Source organism: Ammospiza caudacuta, chromosome Z (genome assembly GCF_027887145.1).
Source record: "Ammospiza caudacuta isolate bAmmCau1 chromosome Z, bAmmCau1.pri, whole genome shotgun sequence".
Taxonomy (NCBI): Eukaryota; Metazoa; Chordata; class Aves; order Passeriformes; family Passerellidae; genus Ammospiza; species Ammospiza caudacuta.
Genome location: NC_080632.1, coordinates 87,466,824 through 87,479,664, shown reverse-complemented (window position 1 = coordinate 87,479,664; position 12,841 = coordinate 87,466,824). Strand labels below are relative to the sequence as shown.

The 12,841-nt window shown below is 48.4% G+C and overlaps 1 protein-coding gene across 1 annotated transcript in view; it reads left to right on the top strand.

Moving 5' to 3' along the window:
* Positions 1-545: 545 nt before the first annotated feature.
* Positions 546-12,841, top strand: part of TCF4 (transcription factor 4) — a 124,299-nt gene continuing 112,003 nt past the window's right edge. The window contains 2 exon segments of the mRNA XM_058823341.1: positions 546-698; positions 2,277-2,349. Of these exon segments, the coding sequence (XP_058679324.1) occupies positions 597-698; positions 2,277-2,349 (175 nt within the window). The 5' untranslated portion in view covers positions 546-596.

Sequence of the window (12,841 nt, the reverse complement as noted above, 5' to 3'; positions counted from 1 at the left end):
CTCCCTGCCTCGCCGCGCTCCCCTCCCCCCGGCGCTGCCTCGCACAGGCCCGAGCCGCCGGCTTGCCGTCGGCCTCATCCCCCCCTGCTCTCCGCAAATTAGGAATCGGGGCTAATTGTCCCCCGCTGCCCCCCCGCCCCCGGAACCTGCACTTCGCATCTCGCCGTGGCTTTTTTTTGCTCCTCGCTCTTTGCCGTTTGTGCCTCCGAACGCTACTTTGCGTGGAAGAAGGAGAAGGGAAAAAGTTGGGAGCGGATGGCTGTAGTTTCTTCTCTGGGATCCTCATTCATTCCTCGCTGAACCTCCTGTTGCATAAATGATGCTCCGGGAGCGAGGCTTTGCCTTTTTTTTTCTCCTCCGGATTTGGGTTTAAGAGTGGATGTTGCCGGGTTTGGCTCGCCTCTTTGGAAATACAATATCGCTTTTTTTTTTTTTCCTCTCGTTGTTGTGTTTTTGGGTGTTTTTTTTTTGCTGCCCCTCCATCTTTTTTTCCCCTCCCTTCTTCTTCTCAACCACCCACTCCCCGACCCCCCTTGAAAAGCAAAATCCGACTGTGTTTCCTGCAAGGCTCGGGATTTCTGATTGCGGTTATTTCCATGTTTCTAGGTTTGTGTGATTTTGCTAAAATGCATCACCAACAGCGAATGGCTGCCTTAGGGACGGACAAAGAACTGAGTGATTTACTGGATTTCAGTGCGGTAAGAAACAACGGTGGAAATTAGCAACAGCTGTAAAAAAAAATTCTAGCTGCTCTGGTAACAAAAAGAAAATCCAGCCAAAAAAAACCCTAAAGCAACAAAACCAACCCCAAACTGTGCTCTAAGTGCATTGGGCAATTTTTAATCAGCAGCTAGAAGCATGGTAAATATTTTTTTCGCTTAAAAAAAAAATCCAAACTGAGTATTTTTAGTCTTTCTGATTGTGTGTGATGGGAGATGCAGGCGCGTTCGCAGCTTGGTTTCATGTCTCGGACGGCTCAAATCACTCCTGCCAAAAGAAACGCCCCGAAAACTGACCATTTCTCATCATTCCATCGTACCGATATTGCACTTTTATTGTGCTTTCGATTTTCGAGCGTCGTTGGCACATCAACTAATTAATTGCTAATGACTCGCTGATATTCTCCTTTCGGTTCTTCCCTTGTTTCGATTTTGGCACATGGAAAGTGCAAAGAAATCCACGACCGTCTCAGTTTAAAGTTTTCCCTGAAACCTCCTATGGCTTCTGCTGGCATTAAAAGCGCTCCGAGCTTCTCGTCCCCGCCCCAGGCAGGATTTGGGAGCGATTTTGGAGGCAAAGAGGGATTTTTGTCCCCCGGGCTGCTTTGGAGGCCGAACGTTGCGCCGGACGCGTGCACTTGTCTAGTTTTGTCAGGCTCCCCCTCCCCCTCCAGCCCCTTCCTTCCTCTCTCTCCCCATCCCCTCCCTTCCCCCCAATATGTCAGGAATATCTCTCTATCCACTTAGTTCTGTATTTTGGGCAGGAGCCCGTGCTGCGAGAGGCAGCTCTGCTCCCGCGGCCCCCCCCTTTCCCCTGCGTGCTCCGGGCTGGTGCTGCTGCTCCAGCCTCGGCTTCCGAGGGATGGCTCGGGGAAGTTTGGCCAGCAATCGTAGCCTGCGGCAGCCTCGCAGCCCCCTCTCTGCTTGTTGGTGCACTTTTCCCATTTGTTCCTTGGCTTTTTGCAGGCTCTGACTCAGGGAAGGTGCGTATTATCCACTAGACACGTCGGAGAAGGGAGAAACCAATTAGGGTCGAAATAAATGCTGGGAAGAGAGAGAGAGGAGTGCGAGAGGGAGGGAGAGGGGGCGAGGAGCGAGCCTGGCTTCCAATTGCTCGGTGGGAGAGACGGAATGAGAATTTAGGGCAGGTGGCACTTTGCATTATTATTATTTGGGTTCCCACATGCCGGGCAAATCCTGGAGCGGGATGGAAATGGACGTTGCTACGTTGATGACCAAGGTCGCGACCCATCCCAACTTTTTTGGCGCTTTCGCATCCCAAATTTTGTCGGAGGAGAACGCTGCTGGGCTCAGAGGCTCCGGCGAGGGCAGATTGTTTGGGAAGCTAATGAGCCTGAGAAAAGCGGGATGCTGGTGCCGAGGGGCGCTGGGGGATGCGAGCAATCCGGAGTCTGCCTTCGCAGGGCTGTGGGGGCTCACGGTCGGTTCGGGGGAGACAAACTCCTAAGGAATGCGCCAGCAACTTCGGACCGCCACCGGCCTCGCCAATTGCTTGTTTCGCACTAGTAATGCCTCTTTGTTTGTTTTTTTTTTTAGATGTTTTCACCTCCTGTGAGCAGCGGGAAAAATGGACCAACTTCCTTGGCAAGTGGACATTTTAGTGGCTCAAGTATGTACCGTTTTTTGTTCCGTGCGTAGCGAAAGCGTTGGGATTTATTTCTCCATAGGCATTACCTTTGTTGTGGTGCTTTAATCTCTCGTGGGGAGCAGATCCTTTCGGATTGCAGCGGAATTATTCCTAAGCGCCGCTTATTCTCATTCTGATTTTTATTATTATTATTATTATTGTTATTTCCACAAGCCTGGGAGGTTTTTAGAGCCTCGCCACACATTTGTGATTTTTTAAAAACCCCTGGACTTCGCCTCTGTTTAATCATTGCTTAAAATTGTTCTAGTTTTACAGTAGATTTATCTTTTTCTTTTAGTGATTTGAGCCCTGGAGAATTTTTTATTTCCAATTCCAAAGCCTGTCTTTGTCTGTCGGGGACGATAGTCAAAACCTCTTGTGTGCAAATTAATTTTGTGCATTAGAATTGAAGCAGAATTGAAGGCTGCAGCAGTTCAATAAATAAAACAAGTATCCCAGAATAACCAGCAGGAAAAAAAGTCTTTAGGATTAGAGAGGGCTGTGTGCCGACGGAATAATTTTTGGGAATGAAATCATTCAAGTGACTTTCTCTTGCTGCTTTCAGGCAGGGTGTTTTGGTTTCAGACACGAGGGTGTTTTGGAAGACTTTGCTGAGATCGAGGTGGCTGTGGCAGGGCTGCTGGGCATCTCCCGCGCTCCCTGCGAGCGGCCCTGGGATGACAAAAGCGCTCTCGGGGCTCTCTGCACGCACCGTGTGTGGACAGCAATCGTCTGGCAACCCAAGTTTCTGGAGGGGCTTTTCTGTGCCTGACGAACGAGAGCTCCCAAAGATCCCTGTGCGCATTTCCCTGCTCTGGGATGCGGCTGCCTTTCCGTGCCTCCGTGCACAGGTAGGGAGTAGCGGGGCTTGAATTCCCAGACTACTCCACATGCCAGCACACTGTGTGGGGAATTCGGGCAAGGCTCCTCTGAAATTCACAGAGAAGCCCCTCCTTGCAGGGAGTTTCACACCTGAAATTTGCAGCTTTGCTCATTTCAGGACTCCTCGTTATTCAGTGCTTTATTCAATGCACTGGGGCGTCGTTTAGGTTTTTATTTCCTGAGCGGGATTTCGGCTTGGAAGCTTGGTCTGGTTTTCTTCAGATCAATCTCCACCTAAACTCTCATTTTGTGCCTTTTATTCTATTTAGCCTCTATTTATTCTATTTAGGCTCTAGGTGACAACCTGGGTTTGTTTTATCTTCCCAAACTTGCTTATATTGAGAGAGAGCAACTTGCTTATATTGTGAGATAGCAACTTGGAGAATTTTGCTGTTGGGCTGGGCTAACTTTCCAACCATGAGCTATAGGTTTGAATCCCGGTTTTTGTCCTTTTCTGCCACAATTTTGGAAGTGACGAGGCCCGATCTAGAATCTCCACTCTATTTGTTTTCACTGGAGAGGAGCGCGGAGTGGTTGTGCCAGACGAATCAATTTGTCATGCTCAGAGCCCAGTCCATGCAGCAAGCACCACTTGGGCTGACAGCAAATGACTCCAGAGTTATATTTAATAATTCCTCCTAAAGCTCACCTCTGGAGTCATTGGGATCAGGAGCACAAATCGGAGCAGGGAGCGATCAAATCGGGTTCAAGAACTGAAAGAATCGGAGGAATTTTGGTAGGCTGGAGGATGATTTAATGAGCCGCAGGAAGTTAGGAATAAGGAGATAAAAGCCACTTAAAACAGCACCTGGCCAGAATTGCCAGAGAATTGCCCGGCACACCCGTGGCAGGAGGAGGATGAGGGAGAAGCTCGGTGCAGCGGCGGCGGTCGGCGCACAATGGCAGCGCAGGGTGGTTCTGGAAGGGAAAATCGAGCCAATTTCCCACTTGCGCTATTATTGCTTGCTCATTAAACAGGGAGTTTGCACCAAAACCTGGGGGTGAATTCCCCCCGCTGCTCCTGGCTGAAGGGTGCATCTGTGGCCTCGAGGATGGACTTGGTGGCCGTCGTTTGTCCAGGGCTGGGAAATTGGGATGGATCTGGGAACGAGTACCTGGCCGTGAACAACAGCGGACAGAGGCTGTTTTTGTAATTATGCAGATTGCTAACGGGGAATTGCATCCTGCTTTTCCTTCTGCAAGTTGTCCCTCTGAAGTTTGAGCTGACCTTTAAATATTCCTCTTTCAAACCGGATTGCTGGAGATTGTCTGCACTAAGCCCAAAGTTCTGTTCCAGAGGGGAGGAAAAGGGAGATTAAAATAAAAAGCAGGCGCCTCAAAGTAATCCCAAGCAGGGAAGTAAAACTAAGTGGACTTTAGGAAGTGTGGGAATAATTCCTGCTTAAAGTCATCCCCGTGGCTTTTTGCTCGGCTAATCCGTGATGCCGTGTTGTGATTTGCGACGCGCGAGGGAAAAGAAAGTAAAGCCCCGCTCCCTTTGAATGTTGAATTCCACAAACATGGCTTCTCCCCGTGTTCCGAAGCGGGGAGGGCCGCAGGGAGAAAGGAATGTAACCTGAGCTCCAGCCGTGACATTCCCAGGGAGCATTTTTCGCATGAAAGGCTTTTGTCAGGCCAGGAAAGGAGCAGGAGCTGGCGTTTGATGTTCGCAGGTGTTCGGCGCGGGGCACCGGAGCAAGGCTGCAGCCCCTGACCCGCGCCGGGAGAACTGGGGGACACGGGAGGCACTGGGCAGCGAACTCCCCCGGAGCTGCCTCCAATTTAGATCCTATTTGGAAAGTGATTTAATAGCTCTTACTTCACTTGAACAATGCACATTCAGTGGGGCTGAAGTGGGGCGTTGCTTTTTATTTTTCCTGCTTTGTTTGCCCTTTTTTTTAGGACGGTTGCCAAAAAAAAAATTCATTTTCTGGCATCGATTAAAATTTTGGGAGGAGTTTGCAATGGCTTCCATAGTAAATTTATCTGAAATTGATCCCCTTTTGAGCGTGAGGCGCTATAAAATGAAGAGATGATCGCTGGGGATCGGATTTTGAAGGAGCTTTTCCCCCAAGAATTCCCCGGGTCTGTCACATTTGACATATTTCGGTTTTTTATCTGTTCATCAAAGCCCACATCTTCCTGATTCCCTTCAGTTTCTGCTCCTTCTATTTAAAGGCTGGAATTTTACCTCCGTTTGGGAGCATCTGTTCTGGATTGCCCACTCCGTAGCTGTTTGAATAGCGTGTGGGTGGCAGCAGAATCAGAGGAAAGCGGAATTTTTATCATTGCCCAGAAAAAAGGCAAAAAATCTCCAATCTTTGCCTGAGCAAACCCAGCAAAGTCCCTCGAAAGGATTTAAATCCTCGCTTTTCATTTTGCCATTAGTTTGATTAGGGCTTGGCCTGCATTAGAGCAACAAATTAATACATCCCTAACGAGGGAATCACGAACCCAGCACAGTTTCAGTTCCTGGGGTTTCGATTCGGTGCGGAAATTCCAACGAATATTGCGGGGTTTTCATAGGTACAGTCTGGGTTTGGAGTGCGGGAAAGCCGCAGGATTTTGTGGCTGCTGTTTGATCATCACAAAAATGCAATTAGGAAGATGTTTTGGGGCTGCTCAGGTGAGGCACACCTGGGATCCCGCTGCTCTCGGTGGGAACGGCGAGCGTGCCAGGCAGGGTTTGGGGAACCAGGGCTGAGTTTGGTGCAGAAATGCCATTCAAAAGAATAAAAAAGAGAGAAAAAACCCTATAATGGAGATTTTTGTGTAAAAACTTGCTTTTAGAAAGGAAGCTGCTGCGGTTCCATGGGCGGCTCCCATTTTGCACGGGATATTCCAGAAAAGAGGGAGAGGGATGCTGGACTTTGGGTGTTGGCTCTGCCTGTGTCTCCTCACATCGCCACCTTTGGCAGGCAGAATTCCAGGGCTCTGGAATTCTATTCCCTGTTTTCCAAGGCTGATATTTCAGATATTTCAGTCTGGGAGCCGTGGTGGAAATTACCCACACAAACCCAGCTCACTCATTCCCCTGGGATAAGGGAGATGGAGATTTTTAGGTGCTGTTCTCTTCCTCTTTCCACGCTACCTTAAATATATTTCATAATTCAGAATTGCCCGTCGGAGCCGCTGCAGCCGAATGTCACCGGTGTGGGGACGCTGTGCTGTCCTTGCCAAGTTCAGCAGGGACAGGAATGACGCCTCACTCCCGGGAGCACCAAATTTCCACCTTTCACTGCTGATTTTTGCAAAAATAAAGTGAATGGATTTTTTTTTTTTTGGAGTTTAGCAGGAAGAGGAATGATGGTTCCCATTATTCCTTGGATCTCAGGGATCTGGGAACCAAATTAAACCAGGGAACTTAGGCCTGTGAGGTACAATTTGGCTTTTTCCTATTGGATTTGTATTCGTGCCACTCCCAGATTCATGTGGATTTTTGTCAGAATTCTTCTGGAATTTTGTGGCCTGAATTCCCAAGGAAAGAGAAATAGGCACAAATAATCCCGGGAACACCAAATTTTCATCTTTAATTTATTTTTTTGCTACTGCAAAAATAAAGTGATTTAATTTTTCTCAAGTTTAGCAGGAATGGGCATGATGGCTCCCATTATTCCCTGGATCTCAGGGATCTGGGAACAAATTGTGGCCTGAATTCCCAAGGAAAGCGAAATAGGCACAAATAATCCCAGGAACACCAAATTTTCATCTTTCACTGCTTATTTTTGCAAAAATAAAGTGATTTAATTTTTCTTAAGTTTAGCAGGAGCAGGAATGATGGCTCCCAATATTCCCTGGATCTGAGGGAACAAATTGTGGCCTGAATTCCCAAAGAACACGAAATAGGCACAAATAATCCCGGCAACACCAAATTTTCATCTTTCACTAGTGATTTTTTTGCTACCGCAAAAATAAATGGATTGAATTTTTTTATCTCCCTCCCATTATTTAAAGAGAATTTGAGCATTATTTGGATATTTTCCTTATTAGCAGGATTTAAGTCTGCTAAGTCAAAGGATTCAAGCCCCTGCTTTGGGATCTCAGGAATGTTGTGAAGAATCTGTTTTGAGTTTTTTTTATAGGATCAGGGAATCTCTTTGTGGAATTGTAACAGGGAATAAATAATGCGCATATAGAAGGGAATTAAGTTATGGAAGTTTATGCTGCTAATTGCTGAAATCTCTCTGGAATCTTGGAGCACTAAAAGCTGTCCTATAAACAGTTTTGCTTTGAGCTTCAAATGATTCCTTCAGCTTTTTTTTTCCTTCGTCTGCTCTGATAAACAAAGTCATTTTGGAAGCTTTACAGCTCAAACATTTACTCCTCGTGGTAAACTTGTTGTAGCTGGAAATGCGGGGCTCTGCAAATGGCAGGAAAAAGGGAGGACCCGGTGCTCTGAGGTTTGCACGCTGGGATTTAAATACAACAACAGCTCTGCAATTTTCTAAGGAGCAGTTACGGCTTAAAGGTCCTTTCCCAAAAGCTTCCCAGATAGCAGGGTGGTGGACATGAGGGAGAAAAGCTGGGATAACCTGGGAATGTCTCAGATGATGGAGCACAGAAAATGAATATACATGGCATAGGATGTGCCATCTGCCAGGGGCTACTCCGAGGAGTTGCTGCCGCACCGGCTCCATCCCGCTCCCTGCAGTAATTGAATTTGCCCTTATTTATGGGCAAAAGTCGGTGCCAAATTCCCTCCCGCAGCTGATGCTGCCCCTCAGTCGGTGCCATCGACACATGGAGGGGCCTGCACTGATTTGGGGGTCTCTGGGAGCTGTCCTGGGCCCAAAATTCACCTCTGTGTCCTTCCGAGCTTTCCAGCCTGGAAATTCAGGCACAAATTTCCATCTCAGAGCTGCTTGCAGGGAAAACTCCCTGGCAAAGCAGAGGAGTGCCCCAAATTCTTAATTAATGCCCAAATTCTTAATGAATTTTAAATCTTTTTTTAAAGGCCGCTGTGGAATTTCTTTTGCTAGCAAACTCCATTAGGAACAGCCTGGAGAGAGGTTGGGGTGTCGATTCCTTCCTCCATGGTAAACGTGAGGCAGTGGCGCTTCATCCAGACGGAAAAATGGGATTGTTTGGGTGCACCGTTGGCGTGAGAGCTTTGTGGCAATCAGCACATCCTTCAAGCCTACTCCTGCTAGTAATGGCAGTAGTAGCTGTGTGCCATTGTTGCGTGTGCGGGCGTGCGTCCAGTTTGGAGCCGGCGCCGCCGGACTGCGGGGTCTGGCCGATGCTCTGAGGGATTGGGTTCTGTCCTGTGTGCTTTACTCAGGGTTTACTCCAGCTTTATTTGTGGCACAGCAGTGACCCTGGCACAGCAGGAGCAGGAGCCAGGCTCCCAGGAGAGCGGCAGCGGCAGCGATGGCAGGTGCCATGCAGGATGCAGGCGCCATTGAAATCGGGCACAAATTTCCATCTCAGAGCTGCTTGCAGGGAAAATTTCCTGGCAAAGCAGAGGGTCGGAATGCCAAATAAATTCTTAATTTATGCCCAAATTCTTAATTAATTTTAGATTTATTTTAATGTTGCTGTGGAATTTCTTTTGCTAGCAAACTCCATCAGGAACAGCCTGGAGAGAGGTTGGGGTGTCGATTCCTTCCTCCATGGTAAACGTGAGGCAGTGGTGCTTCATCCAGCCAGGGGGATGGAAAAATGGGATCATTCTGGGTGCACCGTTGGCGTGAGAGCTTTGTGGCAATCAGCACATCCTTCAAGCCTACTCCTGCTAGCAATGGCAGTAGTAGCTGTGTGCCATTGTTGCGTGTGCGGGCGTGCGTCCAGTTTGGAGCCGGCGCCGCCGGACTGCGGGGTCTGGCCCGTGCTCTGCGCCCGGGATTGGGCACGGTCGGGTTCTCTCGTGCCCTTTACTCGGGGTTTACTCCAGCTTTGTTGCAGCTCTGTGGCACAGCAGTGACCCTGGCACAGCAGGAAGAGGAGGCAGGCTCCCGGGAGAGGGGAAGCGGCGGCGGCAGGTGCCATGCAGGATGCAGGCGCCATTGCTGGCAGCATTCCCGGCCTTCCTGCCCTGTGCCCAGCTTCCCAATGGCAGGGCTGGGCACTGCTGGCTGGCTGTGCATGGGTGGGAATGGACAGGCTCCCTCTTTGTCATGTGTGCGTGACACCCGCTCTGTCATGTGTGGCACTCTGCCCTGCCACACGTGTGCGTGGCGTCTGCTTTATCCTCTGCCTGCGTGGCACTTTTGTCTGCTGCTTTGTCGTGTGTGCGTGCAGGGTCCCTTTAGGCACATGGATGTGTGTGTACAGACATCTGCTTTGTCACACGTGTGCGTCCTTTTGTCATGGATGGGCGTCTCTCTGTCATGTGTGTGTTACCCGCTCCATCCTATGTGTGTGTATGCGTATCCTCCATGCTGTGTGTATCCTCCGTGCTATGTATGTGTGTGCGTATCTTCCATGCTGTGTGTGTCCTCCACGCTATGTGTGTGTGTGCATATCTTCCATGCTGTGTGTGTCCTCCACGCTATGTGTGTGTGTGCATATCTTCCATGCTCTGTGTGTCCTCCATGCTATGTATGTGTGTGCGTATCTTCCATGCTGTGTGTGTCCTCCACGCTATGTGTGTGTGTGCATATCTTCCATGCTGTGTGTATCCTCCATGCTATGTGTGTGTGTGCATATCTTCCATGCTGTGTGTGTCCTCCACGCTATGTATGTGTGTGTGTATCTTCCATGCTGTGTGTGTCCTCCACGCTATGTGTGTGTGTGCATATCTTCCATGCTGTGTGTGTCCTCCATGCTATGTGTGTGTATCCTCTACCCTATATGTGTGTTTGTATCCTCCATGCTTTGTGTGTGTATCCTCCGTGCTATATGTGTGTGTATCCTCCATGCTTTGTGTGTGCATCCTCCATGCTGTGTGTATCCTCCATGCTATGTACGTGTGTGTGTATCCTCCGTGCTATATGTGTGTGTATCCTCCATGCTTTGTGTGTATCCTCCACCCTATACATGTGTGTGTATCCTCCACCGTACACGTGTGGATCCTGCATGCTGTGTGTGTATCCTACATGCTATATGTATCCTCCATGCTGTGTGTATCCTCCATGCTATGTGTGTAACCTCCACCCTATATGTGTGTGTGTGTATCCTCCACCCTATACATGTGTGTATCCTCCATGCCATATGTGCGTGTGTGTGTCCTCCATGCTATGTGTGTGTGTATCCTCTACCCTATGTGTGTATCCTCCATGCTGTGCGTGTATCCTCCATCCTGTATATGTGTGTTCATTCTCCGTGCTGTGTGTGCATCCCACACCCTATATGTGTGTGTGTATCCTCCATGCTGTGTGTGCGCATCCTCCATGCTTTGTGTGTGCATCCTCCGTGCTGTGTGTGTATCCTCCGTGCTACGTGTGTATTCTCCACCCTGTGTGTGTATCCTCCATGCTATACGTGTGTGTATCCTCCATGCTATGTATGTGTGCATCCTCCATGCTTTGTGTGTATCCTCCATCCTATATGTGCGTATGTATCCTCTGTGCTACGTGTGTGTATCCTCCATCCTATATGTGCGTGTGTATCCTCCATGCTGTGTGTGTATCCTCCACCCTATACATGTGTGTATCCTCCACCCTATACATGTGTGTATCCTCCATCCTATATGTGTGTATCCTCCATCCTATATGTGTGTATCCTCTATCCTATACATGTGTGTATCCTCCATCCTATATGTGTGTATCCTCCATCCTATACGTGTGTGTATCCTCCATCCTATATGTGTGTATCCTCTATCCTATACGTGTGTGCATCCTCCATCCTATATGTGTGTGTATCCTCCATCCTATACGTGTGTGTATCCTCCATCCTATATGTGTGTATCCTCCATCCTATACGTGTGTGTATCCTCTATCCTATACGTGTGTGTATCCTCCATGCTATGTATGTGTGTATCCTCCATCCTATACGTGTGTGTATCCTCTATCCTATACGTGTGTGTATCCTCCATGCTATACGTGTGCGTATCCTCCATCCTATACGTGTGTGTATCCTCCATCCTATACGTGTGTGTATCCTCCATGCTGTGTGTGTATCCTCCACCCTATACGTGTGTGTATCCTCCATCCTATATGTGTGTATCCTCTATCCTATACATGTGTGTATCCTCCACCCTATACGTGTGTGTATCCTCTATCCTATACGTGTGTGTATCCTCCACCCTATACGTGTGTGTATCCTCCATCCTATATGTGTGTATCCTCCACCCTATACGTGTGTGTATCCTCCACCCTATACGTGTGTGTATCCTCCACCCTATACGTGTGTGTATCCTCCATCCTATATGTGTGTATCCTCCATCCTATACGTGTGTGTATGCTCCATGCTATGTATGTGTGTATCCTCCATGCTATACGTGTGTGTATCCTCCATGCTATGTATGTGTGTATCCTCCATGCTTTGTGTGTATCCTCCATCCTATATGTGTGCGTGTATCCCCCACTCTATACATCTGTGTATCCTTCACCCTACACGTGTGTATCCTCCATCCTATATGTGCATGTGTGTATCCTCCATGCTATGTGTATCCTTCATGCTGTGTGTGTATCCTCCATCCTATATGTGTGTCTATCCTTCATGCTATGTATGGGTATCCTCCACCCTATATGTGTGTATCCTCCATCCTATGTGTGTGTGTATCCTCCATCATATATGTGCGTGTATCCTACATGCTGTGTGTGTATCCTCCATGCTGTGTGTGTATCCTCCACCCTATACATGTGTGTATCCTACACCCTATATTTGCGTGTGTGTATCCTCCATGCTATGTGTGTGTGTGTGTGTGTATCCTCCACCCTATATGTGTGTGATCCATGATCCCAGCCAAGTTATGCTAAAAACCCAAACCAAAACCCTGTGAGACATCACGGACACAGAAATCAGAATTTCTGTCGGTCCACAAATGGCAAAGCACAGAAATCCCTGGGTTCAATCCCTAAAAATCAGGGACTGGGTTCTTTCTGTGCACCCTACGTGTGTGTGCATCCTCCACCCTACACGTGTGTGTGTATCCTCCACCCTATACATGTGTGTGTCCTGCACCCTATATGCGTGTGATCCGTGATCCCAGCCAAGTTATGTTAAAACCCCAAACCAAAACCCTCTGGGACATCACTGGGCATTTCTGCCTGTCCACAAATGGCAAAACACAGAAATGCCCGGGTTCATTCCTAGCCATAATCCCTAAAAAATGGGGATTGGGTTCTTTTTGTGCTGTTGTATGTAAAATTCAGCCCGTTTTCCTGCCCGTGTTGCCGCTGAAAATTTGGGATGCTGGGGTTAACGCGCCGTTCCGCTGCCTATTTAAATGCGCTCGCCCTGTTTGATAAATAACTGCTCCCAAGCTTCGGTGATATTAAATCCAGCTAAATAAGATTCCCCACGGAATATCAAGGCTCTAATTGAATCTCAGGGGTTCTGGGCCCGTTCACAAACAGCCTTTGAGTTGTTTTTTGTTCCTGACGTCAGCCCAAGGCTTGATTGAATTATGGCCTTGGACTGCAGGAGCACCTGCTCTGAAGAGTCCGGCAGCATTTCCAGGACAAACCTCGGCGGGAAGTTTGTGGCT